At 34.6% G+C, this 25,726-nt stretch overlaps 3 protein-coding genes and 1 long non-coding RNA gene across 8 annotated transcripts in view; 2 read left to right on the forward strand and 2 right to left on the reverse strand.

The window, feature by feature from the left end:
• Positions 1–1,211: 1,211 nt before the first annotated feature.
• LOC119641504 (CTD nuclear envelope phosphatase 1 homolog) lies at positions 1,212–8,321 on the reverse strand. Of its 5 annotated transcripts, none has more exons than XM_038040242.1 (6): positions 8,307–8,321; positions 6,043–6,224; positions 2,536–2,793; positions 2,278–2,460; positions 1,998–2,192; positions 1,212–1,862 (listed from the first exon to the last, which is right to left on the reverse strand). In XM_038040242.1, exons 2-5 carry the CDS (start codon positions 6,139–6,141, stop codon positions 2,001–2,003), a joined length of 732 nt encoding a protein of 243 aa, XP_037896170.1. In that variant the 5' UTR covers positions 6,142–6,224; positions 8,307–8,321; the 3' UTR covers positions 1,212–1,862; positions 1,998–2,000. The 5 variants fall into 5 exon arrangements, with proteins under 5 accessions (XP_037896170.1, XP_037896162.1, XP_037896187.1 ...); XM_038040234.1 differs by lacking the exon at positions 8,307–8,321 and adding an exon at positions 8,068–8,132; XM_038040259.1 differs by lacking the exons at positions 6,043–6,224; positions 8,307–8,321 and adding an exon at positions 8,068–8,143.
• A 289-nt stretch (positions 8,322–8,610) lies between these two features.
• Positions 8,611–11,631, forward strand: LOC119644791 (basic proline-rich protein). Its single transcript, XM_038044528.1, has 2 exons — positions 8,611–9,836; positions 9,989–11,631. The coding sequence occupies exons 1-2, from the start codon at positions 8,912–8,914 to the stop codon at positions 11,506–11,508; spliced, it is 2,445 nt and encodes an 814-aa protein (XP_037900456.1). The 5' UTR covers positions 8,611–8,911; the 3' UTR covers positions 11,509–11,631.
• A 106-nt stretch (positions 11,632–11,737) lies between these two features.
• LOC119644792 (GPI transamidase component PIG-T) lies at positions 11,738–15,336 on the reverse strand. The gene is made up of 3 exons (XM_038044529.1): positions 14,960–15,336; positions 14,043–14,366; positions 11,738–13,983 (listed from the first exon to the last, which is right to left on the reverse strand). The coding sequence occupies exons 2-3, from the start codon at positions 14,269–14,271 to the stop codon at positions 12,335–12,337; spliced, it is 1,878 nt and encodes a 625-aa protein (XP_037900457.1). The 5' UTR covers positions 14,272–14,366; positions 14,960–15,336; the 3' UTR covers positions 11,738–12,334.
• LOC119644793 overlaps positions 15,330–25,726 on the forward strand; it is a 37,558-nt gene continuing 27,161 nt past the window's right edge. The window contains exon 1 of the long non-coding RNA XR_005248575.1: positions 15,330–15,974. This is a non-coding gene — a long non-coding RNA (uncharacterized LOC119644793). The remainder of the gene's footprint in view (positions 15,975–25,726) is intronic.

The raw sequence follows: 25,726 nt of genomic DNA on the forward strand, positions 1-25,726 counted from the left end.
TTAATAGGAAAATGTGTGATTTTTATCTCATCAATATATCCTATTGTATATAATGCACTGCACTTCATATCAGTTTAAAGCTTTCAAAGTGACGCTGAAGCCACTTTCAAGGCAAATATTTCGCTCATTTTACTGTATCAGCAGAGTTTTGAATAATTCTATAATTTACTAATTACAATTCGCTTCATAATGAAAAAGGTAAACATGTAATTGCAATTAAAGGCTTGATTTTGTTACATCATGTTTTCTTTTCATTAATTTGTTCGACCGAAGTTTTGTACTACTGCTACTGGGTATTGTGGTGACAAGCCGGACACCGAAGGTCCGTTGTCCTGAGAAGCGAAAAACCAATTATTATTCCTCTTGTGCATTCGGCTAATCATCGTCAAATCTCTTGCAACAGTATGCGTCACTTGATGGATTAATAGGTCAATTTAAGGTGGTCGCCATAACAAACGAAAAGAAATCATTTTCGCTAATACAAAATAATGAGTAGATTGTGAGAAAAAAAATATGATTATAGAACTTAGGGGTATTCCCTGAGTATCCGTGTAATAAAAAAGCAAAAAATAGTTCAAAAAAAAAAAAAAAAAAAAAAAAAAAAAAAAAAAAAAATTTTAAATTATATTATTGTAATGTAGATTTATGTACATACACACTTGTATATATTTCCATTGGTTATTTTTTTTGTTTTTTTTGTTTTATATTAATTGACTTAAAATCAAGAATACAGTTTAAATAAATATAACTTAAATAAAATAAAACTAAGAGACGAGTTTTTTTAAACAAAAATTTTCTTTCATATTTGGTGGTCTTATTACGTCTTGAAATTATATATAGATATTGTCTATTGAATTACGAGGAAGAAAATTAATTTAAATTAAATTACTAAACACATATGTTTGGATTGGATATCATTCACTTACAGTCTAGTTTTGTTTTTCATTTAAATTCAATAAAAATTTTTTTAAATAAATTTTCATAAATTCATAAATTTATATATTTTTTCATTTTTTTTTTTTTTTTTTTTTTTATACTTCATTTTATGAAAAATACTTAATTTTTAACTAAATTAGAACAAAAAAGTACTTTATTCATTCATTTCCTCTTATCGGCTTCAAAAAAGAATAATTAATTACATTATAAAAAAATCTGTAAACATATAAATAATTGTGAATTTTTTCAAAGTTAATTTCACTTAAAATCTAAAGTTTTTTTTTCCGAAAGGTAAATAGAACTTAAATGATATAAATATTTAATTAGAGAAATAATTCATAATGTATGATGTACTTATATAAACATATAATATATATTTAAAAAAAATAAAAAAAATAAAAAAAAAATAAAAAGAACACCGAACTTGCTCGCCTACCAGCAATCATCGAAGAAGTTTACAATGGTGTCTTTGAAATGGCGTTTAAAAAATTACAAAATTTTCACAATTGATTTTGTTAAATAACAATTATAACGTGTACCGTCAGTTTATTTATTAATATTTAATAATCATATACCTTCGCAATCCTTCACTTCAATCCCAGTAAAGACAGGAAGGAAGAATTCATTCGTTTTCATCTTTGCCTTCGCTTTCGCTTTCGCGTTTGCCTTCATCTTCATATCTCCATTTCTTCATTACCGAAAATGTTACTTCAGCTTCTCCGTTTACGTCAGTTTTTAATGTTTTTAATTTTTCTTTGCCTTAGTCATTATGATTTACTTTTTGTGTTCTTTGTAGCTGTTGTTATAACTCTTAGCATATTTTTTTTTTTTTTTTTTTTTTTTTTTTATATAAAACAATACAAGTATAATGAAATCATAAACAAATTCGTTCAAGTGTCACAGCACCAAATTTTTAATTTGTTGATCTAGATTTAGGAGAAAGATAGATAGATACATGATAATGTAATGTTTTGCTTTCGCAGATTTGATAAATTATATCAAATCAAATCAAATCAAATCAAATAAAATTTGAACGTTAAATATGTTTTATGTTAATTTACCTGCTACCATAAACCGTGTAAATGTAGATTTCGTGATAGGACTGAACGCACATCGTTCGTAAATCTAAGGGCATCCAACATAGGAAGCAATGATAATAGCGCCACATCCGTTGGATCGGAGAACCAACTTTTAATGGGTATAGCATTGTGGGGAAAACAACGATATGCGGCCGGTGAATTGTCAATAATAAATATCTTGTAAATTTCATAAAACAAACAAATTATCGATTATAGAATGAAAGAAAATAAGACTAGGGCGTGCAATTTAATTCATACTTACTCTATTCAAATCGTTACAAATCGCTGTTAAATCTTTGGTATATGAACCATAATCTGGCGTACAATGTTGACGATAGAAGCGACGTCTTAATATATTACGACCATTGTCTAATTTATCGGCAACAGCGGCGCCATAAATTTCCATACTGGCGGTAAAGACCACTAGATCGTACCATTGAGACACCTATATATACACATATATATATATTAATTTAATTTCATGATGCTTGTATGATATTCATCGGTTTAAAGAACTTACAACATCCAAAAAGAAGTCGACATGAGGCCTTTTATGCACAAAAAATCGTACCGGATGACGATCGATGGTCACTTTTACTGTGAAATCATGTGGCGTCCCGGGCTTGACTGTATTTCTGGGCATCGCATTATGATGTGAATGAATCAGCGTTTCGTCTAAATCCAAAACGAGCGTTTTCCGATGCACAATACTGAGCCGATGCCGCGAAACCGGAGACAGCGGAAACAATTCATATTTGACAGGTTGATACTGGACAAACTAAAGTGGTTCATATCAGTGTTTCTTTTTTTTAAAAATGTTTTTTTTTTTTCTTGCAATACAACAAATCAATGCAATACAACAACGAAATCGAACTTGAAATTTAAATAAAATAAATAAATACGTTATCATATTTCGCTTCAGAACGGGCCCGCCATATTCACTATCCCCTGTCTACTATCCACTATCCGCTGTCCGCTATCCACGTTGAGACTATTTATTTGCTAAAATAAATTTATCCTATAGCTTTTCCTCGTCAAGTTTGTTCAAGAAATAAAAACAACTCTCTATCTTTTCCTTTTAACTCCGCTCTGTACATTGTTTTAATTGATTTCACTTATTAGGTGGTTGCAAAAATTTTGATCAGCAACTTCTATAGGTAAAAATTGATAAAGAAATAGGAAAAACCAGTGTGCACAACGTATGAATTCAATGGTTTTGATATTCCTCTACTTATATCTTCTTCTTCTAAAAAAATTCATTACTTCTTGTTATTTATTTAAAGAAATCTTCTGCCGAACCCCATCAAACCCGTTCAGAAGCTTATGGTGATGCTGCTCCATCGTACCCCAATTGTCGGTTTTGAGCTCAACGGATTAAAAGTGGCGACACGAACTAACTGAACCTGCGATTTTCTAGCCAACTTGTTGCAAGAGCTGTCCAAGATAGACTGTTGCAGCTGCAATGGGAAGTTCTGCCACATCTAGCCTGCCCACCAGACATGGCGACCCCTGCTTAACACTTGTTCAGATCGATGCAGCATGGCTTGGCTGGCACGCGCACAGATAAAGAAGAGCGAAAATGGATCGGTGCGTGAATTGCCGCCAAACCAACATAAGTTTTTTCGACATGATATCGCCATGTTGCCAAAAGTATTGTGACATGCTGTATAAATGTTGATGGAAACTGTTTTGATTAATAGATATTGTATCAATTTTCTAAAATAAATATATGCCGTTCCCAAGTGACCAAGTGATCAAAATTTTTGCAAACGACTAATGGAATAAGCTAGCATTCAGTAAACCTTAACGTCACCACATGTGGACTTGTGAATTAGGTATTTCATATAAAAGCTGAGCGCACTAGCTCCTGTCAAATAAAGCTCATTTATCTTAGAGAGACAGACTCCACTAAAATAACGTATCTTGAAATATTGTTGATTTTGCTATTTCTAGAAATGAACTTTGCTATTTCGGAAACCACTTCAAACAAGCTCCTCAACTTTCTAAGATGCGGTTTGTATTCGCAACTGGAACGGCTCCAATTTTCATTTCAATATTGGCTTGTTAAGCTGCTTTCACTACTGAGACGGCTATTAACATCTTACCTCGAATGTGTTTTATTGTGATAAAAAAAATTTGACAAAATGACTGATCAATCAAAAAATTGAAACGCAATTCCATATTAAAATTTTTGGGTTTTTTTTTTTTTAATGAACATACTGTGTAACTTTATGGTCTACCAGAAAGATGAATTATCATTGGCAAAACTTTTCCATTTATTCTTTTAATACCTATTTGTTTCCTGAGTATTCCTCTTCTTTTCTTCTTCTTCTTTTTTATTGTTGATGTCTTCAAGTTGTTTAAACCCAGTTTATCAATATCATTTGCATGATAACAATAATACTTGTATATAATAATAGTTATAAAAAGGAATGCAAAGAATATCAAACAATACATTCTTCATTTATAGGAAATTTTCATGTAATCACTCAAGAATTTAAATTTCTTTTCTATTTCGTTCTTAGATATTGAATTTTCCAATATTGCTCACTGTAGGCAACTCCGGGATAATTTACCCGCCCAGCTCTAATTTTTCAACTCAACACGAACTGGTCTGCACCAATGTCGTTCGAGAGAAGTCGTGTTATGAGATCTCGAAAAGATCTCATTAGAGTGTATAGACGAAACTACACATTGGTGGTGCTCCTTCTTCGATTACATCTATCAAAAGTTACTTATCTAGTAATCATGGAGTAGAATATAGTAGTGTTTGCATAACAAAACGCGTCACCTAAGTAAAACGCACAAATTTTTTTTTTTTAGTTCTCCGTGGTTGGGGAAAAGCTCCCCTTTTTTAAGTAAAGATATTGTGGAAATCGCAAAACCAGAGATGTTGCTTCAAAATTCGTGAAAATGTGTTCCTTTTTATACCCTCTTCCAAATAAACGCAGATCTCTTGTAATCATAATTTTGAAGAGAGAGAGCCGCCTTCATTCTAGTCTAAAAAGAAGAATTGTCAACTTAGCAACTCGCTCTTGTTCCCCTATGAAATTCTCATTGCGTAATCGATAGGCAGAAGTCTTGAAATGGGGTAGTAATGTGTCTATTCCAGGGAAAATACTTTCCAATCACCAATTTTCCTACTCATACGGAAGACAGGGAGTGTTAAAACTAGTAAATAGACTTCATATCACATACTTAGTTCTTAGATTTTAGTTCTTTCCATTGCCAAAAAGCAAGTGATCTTTAAGAAATCTGACTGCCTCCCACATACTGTTTTACGCAGTTACCCTAATATAGCGTAATTAGTATTGCCTTTTGTATCTTTAAGTAAATTAAACTAATATTCATATATTATTTTAGCTGCTGCTCCAGCTTTTGACGAATTGAGAATTGCGATCATCTCCTATTAAATTTATTACATTTAATATATTGTCTAAAATCCAAGCATTTTTCATTTTTCTCACTCCTGCCTAACATTTTCAGGTCTCTCTCCCATGTTACGTTAGTAACTCCAAATACATTAGAAATTCGAAAATATTTTAAATCTAATAGCAAAGATAATGTTATGATAGTGCTGTAGGTGTGGGTACAAAAGAACATAAATTGATTGAGACAGTCATATGAATGTTGATCTTACATATGTATTCAATACACATGGGGGTGGTTTTTTTCAATCCCATCGTAACCGTTGTATGACTAAAATTCTTGAGATAGCTTAGGTTACTTGCATGTTGCGTAAGGTACTTATTTGAAGAAGGTACAAATTCTTTTTTAGCAATGAATGTTAAGACATATATTTGAAAAATAATTTTTAATTTCGACATTTCTCAAAAACTTTTTATAAATCTGCACACCTCAGTACCGCATTTCTAATATGCTTGTCAGGAACCATTAAACTATATCGAGGTGTTCAAGATTTTGCCAATTTTTCCTACTAGTAAGTTTTAGTAAAATCCAAGCATTATATGAAACTGAATTACAAACCAATTATGTTATAACAAAGTATAAAATGTAATATACTTACAGCTCTGACTTGACGATTGAACATAAAACAGATGCACGTCCATACTTTTGATAAAAGTACCAATAATGCGCGGAATTTCATTTGAACAAGGGAAAGCATTGGTAAGAATGTGTCTTACCAAAGTTCAACATATATATACGAAATTCTAAATCTCTATAATGTACACAAGATGTAAAAACTTTCTGCAAACAGTAAAAATTATTGGCACGATTTGGTTTGTTGGGTTGTAAAGAGGAAAAATAGTCAGGCATACAGAAGAAAGCAGATGAGAAATGAGAGGGAGGGCAAGTTTAAAGAGTACGAGACTGTTTGGAAGACCGAGACCGCGCGAATTGTTTGGCCAACGGTAATAATAAAACGAACAATAAAATCAATATTTTATTTTCAGATTGCTTTGGTCACTTTTCACGTGATTGTAGTTGTTTTCAGAATGTATTCGAATATATTCGAATTACTTTTTATATAAATTTGTATTAATGCACGTATTTACCCGCTGTTATTTATGTTTTTATTTTATAAGAACAACGAAAGCACTCATCACCGATATTAAAACTACGGCTGCAAAAACAACTCTTTAACACAGTTACGTTTTATACACGTCGCTTTTGTAAAGCCAGTTTCCGTGTTGCCGCTCACATTTTCTCTCTGTCAGTATTCGCACAATTTATATTATATTCTAAAAATTGGTTGCAATTAAAAACTTGAAAATTTAAGAATTTTATGATGTTCTTTGAAGGCCACAATCTATCTATATTACATTAAAAACAAAATAGAAATATCGCTTTTGACCAATCTTAGATGGATTTGAAACTAATGATATTTCATAATTGAGAAATATATCTCCACATTTCGTTTGCCATTAAAAAAATATCCGCATGATACGAAGAAGACGGCAAATACTGCTTGTTTAGAAACAATGCTTATGTAAAGAATTTAAAAAATTATAAACGAAAAACTACTATATATACGAATTTTTACTTAGAGGTACTTATTTTTGACGCTGAAAACTACAGCTACAAAAATAATCCTCCATATATCTCACAATTCGGCGTTCAATATTTTGGCATCATCACCCTTAACATTGTCACTGAGCGTCCATTTATCACATTTGAAAAGCGTTCAGAAAAATATTTGCAATAATAAAATACAGTAATTTAGGAAACCGATTTTCTGCTAACTTTTTTTATATTGCGTTTCTCTAAAATTGGCATATTACAGTGCTAATAGGTTATGAGAAAATGTAAGCTAATCGGCAACACTAGTCGTGCTACAAGTTAAGGACAATCAAAAAATAGAGTTGGATAAGAAGTCACCAAAAGCTCTACTTGGAAATTGAAAAAGAAAGCCTTAAATTTTTTTTTTCTACTAAATAAATAAAATACTATTCCATACTTTAGAACAAAAGAGAAAACTTAATTTTATTTCTGGCTTAATTCCAAAATTTGTTTTCCAACAGTACTCATCATTGATTAAAAGCTGCAACCGCAAAAGCAGCCCTTTACCAATATTGCATTTTACAAATGCCGCTTTTGCAATATCAATTTTAATGTTGCCGCTTATTTCATTTTTAAACAGTATTTTATGTAATCACAATACTCTAATATTGTTGAAAATATTTACAAAAGATATGAAATTCAAAAATTTAATTACATGGTTCTTTGATTGTTATACTACTACATAGTGCTCGTGTTAAATAAAACCGCATTATTATTGTGTTGTAGAATTTTGAAACAATTGCAGAACTAGCGGCAACACTTAGCCAGAATGAAAGTTCTACATAATCAAGACCAAAGCAAAACAAAAACGCACACAAAGTATCTGCTTCTCTTTTGGAATTACAAAAACACCATCTGCAGAAAGTCGAAAAGGCGGCAAGTCTGATGCTTTTTTTTTTTTTTTATTAACGAAATGCTTATGTAAATTATTGACAAAAGTATTAAGTGTAAAGAATTATTTTAAACATTGGTTAAAATGCAAAAACATTCTCTAAGTAAAAATGTTAGATTTATTTTAATTCTTGCTTACACTCCAATCGGCACAAATCTCAGTCTCTTTTCCTCCCTCTTTATATTTCCCTCAACTTCTTGTAATTTATTTTTGCTTTAATATTTTTTTTTTTTGACGTCAATATTTGTTACGGAAACGACTTTTTTATTTTACAAAGTTTTCGTTTTGAATTTGTTAGCGTTGCTTAATAATTTTCAAGTCTGTACTTTTTTGGTATATGCAAATATTCTTTGCAATTTCTTTTATCTTTCATTTACTTCTTCAAACTTTATAACATGATTTTTCGTTCAGCCTCTTCTTCTCTTTAAAAAGGGTTGCTCAGAGCAGAGATACATTTCTTGTTTGGTGAAGGTAAACAATTTCGCTTCTGGATTTTTTTCCATCTGGCAGTACTGCATTTTCTGAATACTAAGGAAAACGAGGCTTCATTTTGTAAATTGCAGATAATGCGCTCGTGTGTTTAAGGCGTCGTTTTAATTGCATTAATTATATTTTTATTACAATTTTTAATGAGAAGACAGCAAAATCTGCAAAAATTAAATATTTAGTAAATAAGTTTTAAAAGAAAAATAAATTAAAAAAGTTCTTTGAAAAAAGCGTTTCGAGGAGCTAAGTAAAAGAAAAATCAACAAAAGCCGCTACTGCACGGACGGTGTAATTAAAACTATACGTGTTTTTCACTTCAGTCTTTGTATAGAGTGTTTATATAAAAGTGAAGAGTGTTGATACACGATTCAGAAAGTTTTTTAATTTTAAATTACTAGTTGTAATAGATTTTTTTCTCAAGTACATAAAAACAGCCAAAATTGTGGAAAAGCAGGAGAAAACCCCCAAGCGGAAGAAGAAGGCTGCAGCCAGTAAAATGTCTGCAGTCTATTCGCCGCAACCAGCGCCGCAGCAGCAAGCAGCTGGGCAACCACCTCCGGCGGGAATGCTGCAACCGCCTCAGCCGTCAACACCAAATGCGCTGCAGCAGCAACAACAACAAGTAGGAGTTCCTGGTGGTGGCATGATAGGCCCAGGAGGTGGGGGTGGAATGGGAATGAATAGCCCCGGTGGCGGTCCTCCAATGCAACGCGGTCCGCCTATAGGTGTGATGGGTGGACCAGGCGGTGGTCCTGGCGGTATGATGGGAGGTCCACCACCAGGTCAGCAACGAGGCGGTGTACCACCTCCGCCTAGCCCGGCTCACATTCAAAAAATCCTTGATGAGAATTGTGGCATCATTCAAACTATTCAGGATTTTCAAAATATGGGAAAATCGCAAGAATGCATGACTTATCATATGGCGCTGCATAGGAATCTCGTATACTTGGCTCAATTAGCTGATCCTACAATGAATATTAATCAGATTTTGCCACCGCCACATATTCTGCAAGCTCAAGCTAATCAACAAGGTCCCCATGGTATGATGGGACCAGGAGGTCCTCCACCTCCTCAGCAACAGCAACCTGGTGGACCACCGGGAAGTCAGTCTCAAATGGGTGGTCCTGGCGCGGGTGGTATGCCACCAATGCAACACGAAAGCTCTGGCCAATCACCAGCTGGGGCCCAAATGCTTTCATACGGTGGTCAAGTTCCACAACATCCCGGCATGCCACCTAACGGTGGAGGAGCACCACAAGGTCCTACTGGAGGCCAGCAACAGTCTGGAGCTCAACAACCTCCTCCACCGCAACAGCAACAAAATACTTATAGAGGCGGTCCTCAAGCTCCCGGGCCTCAACAAACTTCTTTGAGTGGTCCTCAACAACCACCACCGCCACCCAATACTAACACAAGTGGAAGTAAGTCTTGAAATCAACGAAGAGGGTTTGGCTCTGTAGCAATGTTTTAAGCTAAATGGAATGATGTTTCTTAAAGAATTCAGTGTTTTTTTTTTTTTTTTTCTTCTTTGTAATAAATAATTATATTGAAGATCTTTTTTATTTTATTCCAGATCAGCAACGACCTAACAGTGGTCCAGGTGTACAAGCTGGGCAAGCACCACCACAACAGCAACAGCAACAACAACCTCCTACACAGCAGGGCCCGCAACAACCACCAACCCAACAGCAGGGCCCACCGCCTCCCCAAAGCCAATACAGAGGAGGCTACCAACCACAACAGCAGCAACATACACACTACCCTGGCTATCCACCACAACAACAGCCGCAATATCCTCCTCAAGGTGGTTATCCATACGGTCCCCCAGCACAGGGTTATGGACCACCGCCACCAAGCGCCCAAAGCGGGTATCATGGCCATAGTGGTATGCCGCCCGCTTCTGCAGCAAGTGGATCGCCTGGTCAACATCCATATGCAAGCGGCAGTGCTCAGCAAGCGCCTCCAGGAACTTATGTTCCGCCACCACCAAGTCAGCAGGTAGCACCTGGGCAACAACCGGCTCCCGGCCAAATGTATGGCCCTCCGACTGGCGGGCAGGGGCCGCCGCCACCTAACCAATATGGTCCGCCACAAAATACTAGTGGGGGACCTCCACCGCCGATGGGTTATGGAGGATACGGAGCTCCCCCACCTAATAACTATGGACAAGGTAGTAATGCGCCACCTGGAAATTATGGTCCGCCACCAAGTAGTGGGGCGCAATCTCCATATCAACCATATCAACAACCTGGTTCAGGGCCACAGGGTTATCCTGGTCAGGTTCCGCCGCCGCCTCAATCTGGACAGGCGCCAAATAATGTACAAGCTGGTTCAGGTCCTCCTCCTGGCAGCAGCTACAGTTCTTCACCAAGTCCAGGGCAAACGCCTCCGCCTAACCAGCAACCACCGTCAAGTGGGGCGAATGGACCGCAAGGACCACCTCCTCCAGTTAGCATTCAATCTAGTGCACCACCACCGACGAGCTCATCAGTGACAGTAACCACGACAAATACTTCTCAACCTCCACCACCGCCTAATCAGCAAGCTCCGCCACCTGGGCAGGCACAGACTCAGCAACAGCCACAACCAGGGCAAGCACCGCAAGCGTATCCAACTGTGTCGAGTGGCGGGGCACCACCCACGGGTCCCCCACATGGTCCACAACCAACCTATTCATCACCACCTACTAGTGTTAGTGCATCGTCTTCGCCCTATGGACAGCAGAATACTGCAGGCATAGGGCCCCCAAATACTACGGCACCGCCATCTAATGGCACTCCTGTTGCCGGTCCGCCGCCGCCTATGGCACCTAACCAATACCAAGCGCCACCAGGTAGCCAGCCGCCTTACGGGGCACCACCTCCGCCACAAGGCTATGGACCGCCTGGTGCCGGTTATCCCGGACATGGTTACCATCAGCCACAATCTGGCTATGACCCCATGCCCCCACAAGGTCAATATCCACCACCATCGCCTCAAGGCTATCAAGGTTATCGGCCAACTGGCGGTCAACAAATGCCACCTCCTGGTGCACCACCGCAAGGCCCACCTCCCGGCGCTTATAGCTACTACAGCAATCAGCCACCACAATAAATTTCCTACCACAAAAGTGAGAAATTAATAGATGTTTTGCTATAGTTTTATATAAATTAAGTTGATTGCAGCATTATGTTAAGCAAAAATTAATACATAGACGAAAGAAGGCTATATTTACGGATTTCGTTTGATCCCTTTCTTAATTCTGCTTTTTTACAAATTTTTATATACATTAAGCTTAAAGAGATTGATGACAACAATTATGTTTTAGAAATGTAAGGGAATAAAGTGTTGCTAAAGATGCTAGCCGATAAGGCTCGAAGCATATGACTTGCATAAGTATGAACTTTAATGTGTCAATAATTTAAGTATTAGAGAATATATGAAACAATTTTCGAACAACTCATTCACAATATATAGGATATAATTAATGTTCTCGCTCTTTGCTATATATCGTATACTTATTATGATTATCGTCACCTCGACGATTATTTTCATCCACATAATTAAAATATTCAATACAACAAGACCACATTGTCTTACTTAAAGTAATAAACGATTTACTTACCTAGATACCCAGCATAAACTAAATCATGAAAACGAAATGATTAACATATAAAATTAAGAATATTTCATATAATCTTCAATAAAATATCGACAAAACAATATAAAAATAGTTTTAAATTTATACTAAAATGAATTTTTGCTGGTATGACTGGTTTGTCCATCACGGATTGTGTTTTAATTTCTGACTTAGTTAATTTGATCTTTATAAATATAAAATTTTATTATATTTTTTAAACAAATTTTTTATGACCTCATGAGAAAAGCAACATAGCCTGGAATATATTAAAGACCATAAATAATACATTGTTATCAGTCTCTACATGGACTTCTCCTTCGATTTGCTGTTTGCATTGTCAGGATTCTGTAGAATCGCTGTTTCGATGTCTGTCAATTGTTGATTGTCGTCCTTTCTCTTGCTGATCACTTGTTTTATAGAGGTTTTCGGTTTTCTTTTCAGTTTCTGCAGAATTTTCGTGTAAAACGTAGCGGACGCTGCTGCATTTTCCTCGATAATAATACGTTTAGTAGCAATACTATGAATGGGTCCAAAAGCTAACGCCACTACAGTACAAGCTAAGCAGATAACATTATATGGCATGCTGAAGTCAGGTGTAGGCAATGATAGTAACAAAGATTCAGTACGCAGTTGAAGCAGATAATAGCTTTCTGATGCGTTAAATGAATCGGCAAAAATTGTTCCCCACGCTGGTATGGCAGTATAGTTACGAGCCAAAGGCAATTGAGTTGTTATCACAGCGGATCCTACATAATGGCCGTGATTAGCGTCCGGTGGATATTCCAGCCATTTAAGAAATATGTAATCGAAATCAAACGAGATTTCCACCGACGTTTGACTAGGTAAATAAAAAAGCAGTTCTAAATGGTAAGGGCGTTTCCTTTGCACACCTGGATAATAATTGATCGTTTTAGGTTTAATAAGCTCGGCAGTTCGCTGATTGCGAATTTTGAGTGTGTGCATATAAATGGGCATAAACCAAGGTATATTTTCTTGAAGTATTACTCGCAAAGTGCTGTAGTGAGTATTGGCCAATTGAGTAACAAGTTTGCCTCTCTCTTGACCTTGACCAACAATGTAACGATGAACGCACAGAGGAGGAGGGGTTAATGGAGAGTTCGAAGCTTTTCGCTGAAACCAAGCAATATTAAATAATCTTTGACCCTTTAATCGTTGTATGTCGTAAACACCGTAATGTGAAGTGAAGCTACCTCTGACCGAACTCACATTATACTGGGGCGCAGGATTTAGCTCATAGTTGACAGGGGAATTTAGATTCACATAAACTTTACTGCTTTTAGCCAAAGGGCAATGACCGTTTAAACCTTGGCCGAATAGACGGCGTAAAGAAAAATCATTAGAATTAGATACTGTTAACATTTTAGAATCATAAACTAAATTCGCCGATTCAATAAATTCTAAAAAGCACTCGTTTTTATGTAGACAAAATGTGCGAACTCTTACACCCAACGAGTGGTAGTTTGTATTGTAAACGTTAACGGAATTCAGCAAGGATGCAAAACCGTTTTTACTATTGCAAGGCAACAATTTTTTCCAAGGGGTTAGATTTTCCGTACACACTATTTCACGGGGCAAACTGGAATACCGCAAATGCTTAGTAAAATTCTGACCGGCAGCGCTTATAAACTGAGGACGGAAACCATATTTGGGTATTAAAGTGTTGGTGTGATCAATGAAATTAAGAGAAGCACATAAAATGCCGGAAAGTGTACTAGCTACACGCGTCCACTGATCGTCTACCTGATCAGAATCTAAATTTTCTGCAGCGAACCAAGCCCAAACTTCAGCACCTGGCGGAGCACTTTTAATGGGATAACCCCACGATTCGTAACGCCATAAGCCTTGAGTTAGACTTATATGCAATTCCTTAATGTCGTATTGAAGTAAGATTTCTGCTATGGACCTCGGTACCAAGCGGATGTTATGCACTGCAAAAAAAAATTGAATTATTCTTTGCATTTTCAGCCATTCTTGAGGATATACTTACAATTTTCCTCTTTCTTATAGAACCATTTGGTTGTAAACTGAAAATAAGTATTTACAAAGCCGGACGCCATTGGCTGCACGTAAAGCTCTTCATGGAATTCTTCGGGAGTCTCATTTATTTCCGATGGGTGGTTTCTTTCTTGCTCAATTTTTCCTGCAACCTCCTGTGCATATACACCGCAAATGGTTAAGGCACTTAGATAAAGTGCACACTTCATTAGGATTATCATTTTAATAAATTGGATTAAATGAATTTGTTGAAATTCATATTGTAAAAGTTAAGGCAAGCTAGAGTTGCCATGTCACATCTACCGGCAAGGGATTCCTAAACAAATGGCAACACAGCTATATTACTATTCCTGCTGAATACTTGCGGTAAAAAGAAACAACAAACTAGCCATTGTGGGGATTAGGTTTTATTAATTGGTTGAAAGTGTTGCCAAAATCTTATTTTAAATGAAATGCACCTTGCGGATCTGTTACGTATTTAGATTAGTTTTAATTATAAATCAATAAATAATAATATATTGTGACAAACTAGAATAGGGATCTTCTTAATATGTGATTTGCCCCGTCAAAAGCCAAATAATTTGATTTTAAAAAATAATGAAAATTAGCCAGACATGAACTATTGTAAGACAGTCAGCTGTCATTTACTACGTTTCATGTTAGGTTTAGCACATTTTAATACAACGCTGTAAATCTGTGCCAATGCATTTACAATGTCCCGCACGAATGCGAGGTAATTTGTAAATTCTACTACAAATAAAACACAGTAGCGTGGTATTTTAGCTGAGGTATTTATTATAAATTGAATTTGGACAAATTTTTTAATAGTAAAACTTCTGTTAAATGTGTTATTATATTTCTATATCTAATTTGAAGATTATTTCTTTAAATTGCAAAATCTTTTATTACTTTCTGATTACATCATTCACTTTCATATTCTGAGTATTTTTATGAATTCAGCAACTACTTTTTCAAACAACTATGTATTTGCTGACTTGCTGAATGGCTCAGTCTGGCAATCGCTACACATTTTCCTCAACTGAATGCAAAGTACAAAATGGCTGTAGCACTTGCGACGATGTTGTGTTCGTTGTCATTCGTTGCCAGTTGTGTGTCGTAAGTGCGCTCCGCTGTTAAATTATTTTTTCTTTAATTTTTTTAATCATAATTAAACACTAAATACTCCAAGAGAAAGAGAGGAGAAGAGAGCGAAAATATACATATATATATTGTTCTTAAACAAAAACGAAGGAGTTTTTTTGAAGTTTTTAAATTTTTTTTAAAATAAAATAAGAGTAAAAAATCACATTTATGCAAATTTATTGGAAATTATGAATGGATTTTTTAAGATTTTCACTTGATAGATTCATACACCAAAGAGAACACACACACGAAGGCATGAATTTGTTTTTTTTAATTTTATATTTTATTTTCTGTTGTGTGTTTTACAAGAAAATTAAAAAAACACCATCTTCTGGAAAAAAAATTAAAATTTTATGTACTATATGACAAAAATACACTAAATCCTATAAAAGATATTTAATTTTTTTTATTAAAACGCAATTCGAAAGCAGGAAAAACTGAAAAAAAAAAATTCACGGAACACACAAGTGACGGACGATGAACAAGAAGAAGCAGCAACAGTAAAATAACAGAAACAATAACGTCGTTCGGGGTCGCGTTTCGTTTGCTTGGTGCCTGTATCGCACGGGTTTTACACGTCGCGGTGAAGCCAAAATCTACAACTGTCTACATAGTGCGCTTCGCTCTTTGTTCGTTGCTCGCCATCGCGTTGTTTTCGCTCTCATATAAAACGGCAAAAAACAAAAACAACAAAACCCGATTACTAATCACATGCAAAATTTACTGTAAATGCGAAACAGAAAAACGAATTGTGAGAGCAACGTTTTAACACATATACAAGGTGAGAGAGAATGAGAAAGACTTTAAAATATGCTCTGTATAAATGTTGTCCGGATGGAAAGAAAAAAGTAAGAATAGTGTTTTGACCGTTAAAAAGTATTTACACAACAAGTTGAAAAGAGAGGTGTATGTGAGATGAAGGCAATATGATTTTTAATTCATTTCTGTTATAATTTTACTTTTCTCGCGCTTTGTGCTCTTTCCCTCTCTTTTTTTACAAAGTCAAGAGCTCAAATTAAAAATATTCGCACTTATATTTGAAATAAATTAAAATTCTTCATATAAACATAAGAATAAAAAAAATACACAATGAAAAATTTGACTATTTAAAAAGTTTGTTAAAGTGAGGGTGTTGAATTTTTATACGGTAATAGCTCGACACCCTTATAGGAAAAAACAAAATTATATTGTTCTCATGTTGTTGTTGATTATAAAGCACGCACATATACAACATGTTTAGGTGTACTACGGTATTGTAGAGGAAATTGGCGCATTGAGAAAGTTCCACCCCCGAAAAAATGTCATTTAAGTCATTGCAATTATGCTTATATGTATCGACATTATTCAATTATAAAAGAACTTAGCCTAATTTTCAGGAGAAAACGCTTCTTATTTATGTAATAGCAATAGCATTAGAAATAAATGAAAACCTTATACTAAATGTTAAATGAAATTAAAGTATTTCATAATACTCTCATTTGTCCATTTCATTATTCAAATAAAAATAGCGTATATGATCTTTTTCGACTGCACCTATACCAACAAAGGAGTGTATCTTAAATTTCGTTCTTATGTTCTATGCTCATTAGAAGAGTGAATTTGAGGAAGAGTTTATGTATATATTTATTTCTCTTAATTGCTTGCTATATGCGACGTCATACATATATTATATATGTATGATGTATGCATGTGCAAAAATAATTATTGAAATCAGCAAATGACTTAGCAATGCATTTAATTTATTTCTTTTTCGTGGCCCCTTTTTTAGTTTTTTTGCAATTTCTTACTCATTTACTTATTATTTGAACTGTTAACATTCTCAGTAAACAACGGCCTAGATGAAGTGTGCTAAACGTAACACTTTTTTTGATTTTTGTAATCATATGAAAACTTATTAACTAGCAGTTTATTATGATGTAATTCTTCCTATGTATGCATATGCGTAATGATGTAATATGAGAAGTGAGCTTAGCTAATAGTTCTATAAAAAAAGCGCTTGAAGATGTATGTAATGAAGTGATACATATACACTTCTCGCAATGACAAGGGATTTCAAAAACGACCGACTCTATTATACATTGTTCGACGCTTAACGATGGATTTGTGCAGCAATCATAGTCTGCTACATTATCTGATCACTTGTTTTCAGTTTTATCATCAATGTTTGCATTATCTTTAAAGGAAATTGTATTAAAGAATTTTTGTTGTAATTTCATCTCGTGTGAAGTTGACCTTTTTAACACCCACGATATGTAGTGAACGTATAAAATTTGTGATCCTTTTTTAGGATTGTAGGCCCGTGTATAAGCCGGGCAATTCCGAGATGATATTTGTACACCTGCAAGTTCCGATTGGGTGACATATATTGTCGTTTATTAGAGAAAAAGCTTTGGAAATTGCACTATATTGTTTTTCGCTTTGAGTAAGTCCGGGTCAGTTAATGTGTACGTCTTTTTTATTTATTTAAACAAGTTCTACGCAGTTTGGGAATATATGCTTAATTTTTGTTTCCGAGTTCTTACAATAATTGATGGTGGAATTTTAAACTGATCAAGAATATATAAACATTATGACTTATGTTCAGTTACATAGTGAATAAGGGAATTAATATAACTATATTGTCTGATGATGGGTATAAAAAGAAACAATGGTAACTCTATCGCACACCAATCAAACTAAGACGCGCCAGTAATGACACAAATGTCAAAAGACTTGTTGTTGTTTCTTAAAATTTTGTTACGGTTTCAATAGTGTGTTTATTTTCGGCTTCTATGTGTGCAAGAAAATACAAAAATGAGATAAAGTAACATAAAAAGCAATATAAACAAAAAGTAATAAACATTTTAAAACAAAATTTCATTTCCCTTTTCTCTTTTTTTTTTTTTTTTCTTTTTTGATTGTTTTTTATGCTAAATAGGTGAGTATATCTATTTAATGTGATACCCAGTGAATTCGATGAAATTAATGAAAATAACGGACATTGCAAGATAAAAGTCTCTGAAATTAATGAAGATGAAAGTGGTTTTTTTGAATTTTTCAAAAGAGCTTCGTGTGCTGTGTTATACATAATCAAAAGTGACGATGAATGATTAGAGGAACTGACATGAAATCAAGGTTATTCAACTGCATGTGTTTGGTGCTGCCTTTTTTGATGAGGGTCCGTTTAGGGAAGGAGACTTTTGAGTAAATGAAAATTGTTTGAATAAATAGAACGGGGTTAGGGTGTGATTTTCTGTAGATATCGATGTTGGTGTTAGAAACATGTGCCGACTATTTTTGCTGATAATTGTCTGGTAAGCATGCATTGATTACAAATTTCCTCGGCGTTGCATCATGAAAGCAATAGCGAAAATAGCAAAGCGTTGTCTTAATTAGCAAAGTCAAAAAAGACGAGAATAAATATTCATAAATTCTATATATATTTGCTTGTATTTAAGGAAAGCATGTCCAAATCATTGCAACTGCAACATCATTCCAACGGCACACAACTAAAATTAAATAAATCTCGCTTTCAAACACATACGTAAAATATTTTTCTGTCACCCTCTTTAAACACTTCCTCAACCATTTTCCTTCTTTTTTTTATTATTTAATTTGCATATTTGACGTCATTATTTTCACAAACTTCTTAAGCACCTCTTTCCCTACTACTTTCATAGAAAATACCGAGTCTGTAAATTTAAAAACGAAAATTGTCTATTAGCTGATATGTCAGTTGGGCTGTGCGTTATTTCAAGCGAGAAATAAGGGGGGAAGGAGAGGGAGATGAACCAGTAAAAAGAATTTCATTTCGTTATTTGTTGTTCGCTCTATTATACTACTACGTTATTGCTGTTTTTCCTTGTTTTTTTTTTTTTATTTTGTTTTTCTTTTTTTTGTGCTGAGGTTTCTCGTCTTCTCACACATTTAAAATATTTATGGCGACCACGCCGTTTTATCGTTCGTAAATAGTCGTATATAGAGTCTACTTTATGTATTCAATTTCTCGCTTTGTAGAGAGCTGCTAGCTACGCAGCAAACGACTAAATTTGTAACCGTTTCTTCATTTAACAGAACACACTAAAAGTTTTTACTTGTTTTTAATAACGAGTCTCCATTACACGAAAATAAAACACGAATGCATCATAGTTTAAACCGGAATTCTCTTTGCTTTCTTACTCTCTCAGTCTCTCTCACTCTCCCTAATTTAAATTTCAACAACTCTCTTGTTCGCGCTTGTTCTCATTGCGTAAAACATATTCTCCGTTTCTCGTCTCACATTCTACAATTATAAATTGTTATACTTTAGGAAAGTCTTAATTATGTACTATATATTTCTGCGTTTATATGCCTCTAATATATGCCTAACATTTGTTTTTTAAAATATTGTTGCAATTGTTATTTTTTATGAGAAATCCATATGATGTATACAGTTTTGAAAGCCCTTCGATAAATGAAATAATAGCTGATTGCATCCTTTTGAGAGAAATGTTAAGAACAGGTGTTGTATATCCATTGAAAGGATAATCAATGGTTTATTGTGTATCGAAGGCTATGGAATTTTTGATGATACTTCTTGAAATGTGCTAAGAAATTCCTATATGTTCATCGGAATAAGTTTCCCAGATTTCATCGTTTGCGTACATACGTTTATGTGTCATTTAAAAATATGGTTGTATTGCATACAATTCATTGATTCGTTAGTATGAGCGAGTGTTTTTGTCTTCATGCAGTTTAGCGTCATCTCGCGATTGCTTTTTTGCTGTTTAATTTATTTTTTGTTCTCATCTAAATAGTTGGTGTGCATAATTTTTCAAATCTTTTGCCTTTCTTTTTACTCACTTCTTTCAAAAGGCAGCTGTTAGTGGGTAGCCGGGTTCTGCGGTATACACACTGTTCCTTCTTCTTATTTTCCTTTATTATTATTATTATTATTATTATTATTTATATTATTTATATTTTTGTTTAAAGAAGATTGCTCTGCTTTACAAGAAGCATTACCTAAACTAAGCAACAAGAACGATGCACAGATAAGTCACTAGTTACTTTCAAATATCTGAACGATCCTCCCACCTTATATAAGTTATCTTCAGCAAAGTTGTCCCTTTCTCCATATGCTTACTAGCCATGGTGAACAATTGTACGCACTCCTTGCATTCGTTGCGCGATTGTGAAAATAAAATTTAGGGAAACAATTGAACATATTCATTGGATTTTTGTTCAAATACAGTTTTCTTTCTTTCGATTTCTGATTCAGTAAGTTTTTCGAAGAGAATGGATATATGTAGGTAAATATATGACGAAACGATACCCTAAAAAGCTTCAATGCAAACAATCTATTTCGCTGCGGTTTAGCAGAATTAGGTATTATTTGTGTTTATATGCTATGTCGACTTTCTCGCCCATCTTCTTATAATTGTGAATTTTTTAATGTGCTTTGAATAAAACCACATTACTGCATTCTTTTTTGAAATAATAGTTTGAATTTCTCATTTATCTCGTATATATCTCTCATATATCTCGTATTAGAGCTAGAGAGCTGTACGTACATATATGCATATATGCTAGATGCAGACGCAAAGCATTTTCATATCTCATTTTCGTTTAGGTTTATTTACAGGCAATGATAAATTTTTAGCAAGAAGTTATATTTGGATTGTACCGAATTTATTAATACCCATAAGCAGATGGCTGCGCTATTTGAATGCAAAATATCGCAACAATTTATTCACTTGATGCGTATATAGTATGTGTCGTTGCTCACTTCATTTATTATTGTATTGTATTTATTTGTACTTTAACTCATGTTTATATTGTACAACTTTAAAATGCCTTGTTTCAAGTATTCAAACAAGTAAAAAATTAAAAACATATTCACATGCTTGTTGCCTATGATTAGTTCTTGATAACTGCTTAATAACTTAATAACTTTGGGAATTTAAGATGGAGATGTTATTAGTGAAAAGCATAAAATTCGCCTTTAACTTCTCTACTGAAAGCTTTGCTTTGAAATGAGTCGGAAAGGGAATGTTACCAGTTTGTGCCGATCATGGGCGGTCCCGTCCTTCGATTTTATTGATTTGTGAATAAAGTCTGACGGAAGTGATAGTGGGATAATTGAGAGGCAAGTTTTTTCTCCAAAATATATTAATCTTGGTCTTAATTGCAAATGTGATAGACCAAGAGCAGACAATCCACGCTATTATTCATCCTGATTAGGACTATATCATACTCTCCAGAATTCGAAATCAAGCATTTGGTGACAACTTCTATAAAGGATATAATAAGTTAAATTAATATACTTGCCCTTTGAAAAGTTTATCATAATTTTAATAATAGTTACAACAGATTCCAAAGGTTGATATTGTCTCATGCAAAAAAGCAAGACTTTGAATCATTTCGCAGTTGAAATTCATGCATGGTTATTTTAATTATTGGTTTAATTTGATCTAATTAGCAAAGTAGCAATAATATGGCAAAGTAGTTATTATACTAAAATGTACAATGTCTCTTTCAGCACAATTTATTTAACATAAGAGGAATTAAAATTCTAAGCAAAAAGTGAAATTACTAAACGATTATCGCATCAATAGTACGCAATGTATTGCACGGTCAGTGCAAATGCATAAAGCAAAACACTCAAGTTTTAGCCATTATAAATAGGTCATAAAGATCTTAACTTTGTTTGACGGGTACTAACCCGTCCAAACTAACTTGTTCCAATGTCTTTACCGTGGTTGTGGACGGTGTCTTCATTCTTGCGAATGGGCGGATGCTCAGATGGACAACCGGACGTGCCCAAGTCCATTCAGAATATATTTATACATTGTAGAGTCTCCGAAGCGTTCTTTCGGGTGTTGCGGATGTTTTAAAATAATGAACGTACGCGCATCCTTTGGCGTTCGGTACAAAAAGGAAGTTTTTAGTATTTTTCTAGTTTCTAGTATGTCTGTTGTAGACATATTTCCCACATTTATTCCCTACTGCTTGAAGTTTATTTTTTCAAAACGTAGCTGGCATTACCATATATATTGGCGTCATACGATGTCAGTATAACAACCTATTCAGGGAATTCATATTGGATCTTGTTTGTGGGCATTATAGCTAGGGTTTGGGATATGCTTTAGATGCATTCAACTTCAAATTATCCACGCTCGACTTGCACGTTGGCCCCGTCTAAATTTTCATTCATCTGTCTGGTTAAGTGCTTCGCAAGTTTGCACGGTTGCGAAAAGTAGATTTGCGAATCTTTGGCATACAAGTGAATATTACAGTTGGAATAACATGTAATGAAATCATTTATGAAGATACTAAGCAAATTTGGCCTTCGTATGATGCCTTAGGGAACATCGCAATAAGTTTCTCCTATGTCGGAAAAAATAGTTGCTACCTTTAAAGCGTTAAGAGCTGTTTTCCAAGAACCGAAGTAACCCAAGTAAAATTTTAACTTTTTTTAATTGTAAACTATGATCTATCAAAAGTCCTGCAAAAGTTGATCATTACTAAGATCATTAAATTACTTTAGTTATACATAGGACGGATATCTTCGGAAACTTTAAATATCACAATTTTACAGCTGCGACTAGATTTATAACCTCACTGATTCGGGCAGGGAACATTTTTAGACTTATACTCCGAGTATACTCCGATTAGATAAGTTAGTAGGTATTAAAAAATTTAAATAAAGCAGGCAAACTAATTATGAAAAGGAAATCCTCTGAGCAAGCAGATGAAATTCTTTTTCCCTCAGGAATTACAAGTGCAAGCCTTGAAGAGCCATAAAATCTCTTTGATTTGGTGCACGGATCAGTGGTGACATTACGTTTGGTTGCTATTTTATAAACCTAATACTTATATTTCCGCAACGAGCAGCAGTCGCCTTCATACGAAATACGGTTTACTAGACTTCCTCTAAATTGAAAGTGATCTTTGTATCTCCCTATATAGCAAGTTGTTGCCCAGACGTAGAGGACGATTATTGTGAAAATCTCGTTATATTCTACTCGTCTACCGTTCTTGTACTTTACACCGCTTGTGGTACTCAGTATATCAAATTTCCGATTGCCGTTTGCCGATTTAATTCGGTCGGGTGATTCATCTCAAGACCTTTTGAAGATGTCATTTGTCTTTACACAATATACGCATTTACCAATAGGTTCTTGGTTGCATTCAATCGACTTGTAATTCAAACAAGTCATAGTCATGTGTTTGAAGCCTCTGCATTAAAGAATATCGTAATGTCAATTCTGTCATAAACTCTACGTGTTCCCCAATCTTTATCATGCAGTTTGGGAAAAGACTTGGAATCGGTCTCTACAATAACACTGAACTGAATTCCTTCTTACAATTCTTAACATGCTATCTGGGAGTCTGATACTTGAAATGTTACCAATAAGTCAATTACACTCGTATCTGCAGCCGAAGTTAGTTGTCGTGAACCTAGGATAGAGAATTCCGGATGTTTGCATTTCATAAGTCTCAATGTCACCAATGCTTTTAAGTCTACCTTGTTTTCATGTCATTTTATTGGAAGCAAGTTCGATTGGATGACTGAAACTCGTGATCTTATAAATTTCCGAATGAATGGATTACTTTGGCTGCTCTTGATCTTTTAACTTCTCCGTCATTTCAAGTAGCTCGCTACCAAATGCTTTGTGTTACTCCATATCAATCTTTACATTATCCAGAATCCCATTATTCTTCTTCGATCTTAACGAATCGATTATTTCGCGCAGGTATTCCTTTGTGATTTTAAATTAGGGATTTATCATAATATTTTTATTCGTTCGTGACACAAATCTCTAATAAGATTGCTTCTATCTGATATGTTTATGGAGTACTGATCCACGCTAGAACGCTTGGTCGCATTGCAGTACAAATTTCGACATACGTCTCGACACCATACGCCGGATTCGTCCAGAACATCGCCTTTGCATTTACTACATTTGAACATAATAATAGTTCAATTGTCCTTTCCGTCATTGAGGTGCCGCGACTGCCAAATCGTACTATGATCTTCGATCATACTCGGCCTTAGCAATAGTCAGTGTTCATCGGGTAAAAGCGTACAATACTTACCGATTGGACGCGCGTCTACTATTTTTCTTTCTCCGTTGCTTTCTGACTATTACTATGACCGTAGTGCACGTGTGGATAAGGTCCCCCGATTGATGGATCGTATAAGTAGAATTAATATTAATAAAATAACCAACCGAGAACGCAAACTTTCATATTTATTATTGAATCAGCCATTAAAAAAATAAGCTCGACCGATCACGGGCAGACCGATTACGGTATACGCAAATGCGTACATAATGAATTTATAGCAATTTTCCTTAAACAAGTAGCTGTTTTAAGCAATTACTTACATAAACAATATACACTATCTTTACAAAGTAGTCCGGATAACGAATTATATCTGATCTTTGCTTCAATGAATGCGCGTTTAAATTCTTTACTAAAATTAATTCATTCATTTTCGGAGACTTCATTAAAAAACAAATCTGGATACAGTAACAAAGCTCATAGAAGAAAAGAAATCTCATTCTCTAATCTAGCGCGAAAAGGCGTTTAGAATGTAGATGTTAGGGTTAACGGTCTTCCATCTCTAATAATCAGTTATTGTTGCAAAGAAGAACGCGGTACGTAAAGTTTAAGCTCAGCAGCTTTTCGAAAAGCATTTCCATATCTTGTATAAATTTATTACCATTTATTTCTCTTCTCTTTCGGAAGTCGTTCTATGAAACTAAGTTAAATAAGAAAGTCTAATAGAGAAAGAAAAGAAATTCAATAAAAATAGATTTGTATTAAAAAATGTGTTTTGTATTAAAAAGTTTTTACGACTGAGCTGGGCTGCGCCAAGCTTAGCTGCCGTATCGGTTTGGAAGAGGAGAAGTGCGATCATCGAGTTGAGATAAGCGGATTTAATTGCCAATGGGGTGGACGGCACGCCTTGGAATCAATCAACTCTGTTGAATGCTCGATTGATAAAAGTATAATACTTAATGAAATTTGTATAGGTCTCCTAAGCACGGGGCGTGTCCAATACATATCATTTCATTCAAAGAAAATTTCTTTTCTTTCTGATCATTAGCGGGCTTTTAGACACGATGGGGTAAAAAAACGAAAAAACATAATTGTATTCCAGTTGTGTTACATATTCATTGAAACAAATACTGTTCCTTCTTAGATGAATTTACGATATAGAAAGATCGCGCATCTTATCCGTTTGTGGTTTTTTGAGAATATTATAATGCGATGTACGTACTATCTACGCACGTATTCTTAAGATAGTTCATCTGCACAAGCGCACACACGCCACTTGCTTGGATGCTTGGATACATAAATTTGTTTTTACGTCTATAAATATCTGTATATGTAAATGTTGGCAAGTGTATAGCGATTTTCTTTGTTCACATTAGATATTTTTTGTTTGTTTTTATGATCTCGTTTTAATGGTTTTCTTCATTCTTATAGGTATATAGTTGATGTTCATTTTGTGTGTGTATGTGTGTGTGTGTGTGTGTGTGTGTGTGTGTGTGTGTGTGTGTGTGT

The sequence above is a fragment of the Glossina fuscipes genome, unplaced genomic scaffold, assembly GCF_014805625.2.
Source record: "Glossina fuscipes isolate IAEA_lab_2018 unplaced genomic scaffold, Yale_Gfus_2 0, whole genome shotgun sequence".
NCBI classification, from domain to species: Eukaryota; Metazoa; Arthropoda; class Insecta; order Diptera; family Glossinidae; genus Glossina; species Glossina fuscipes.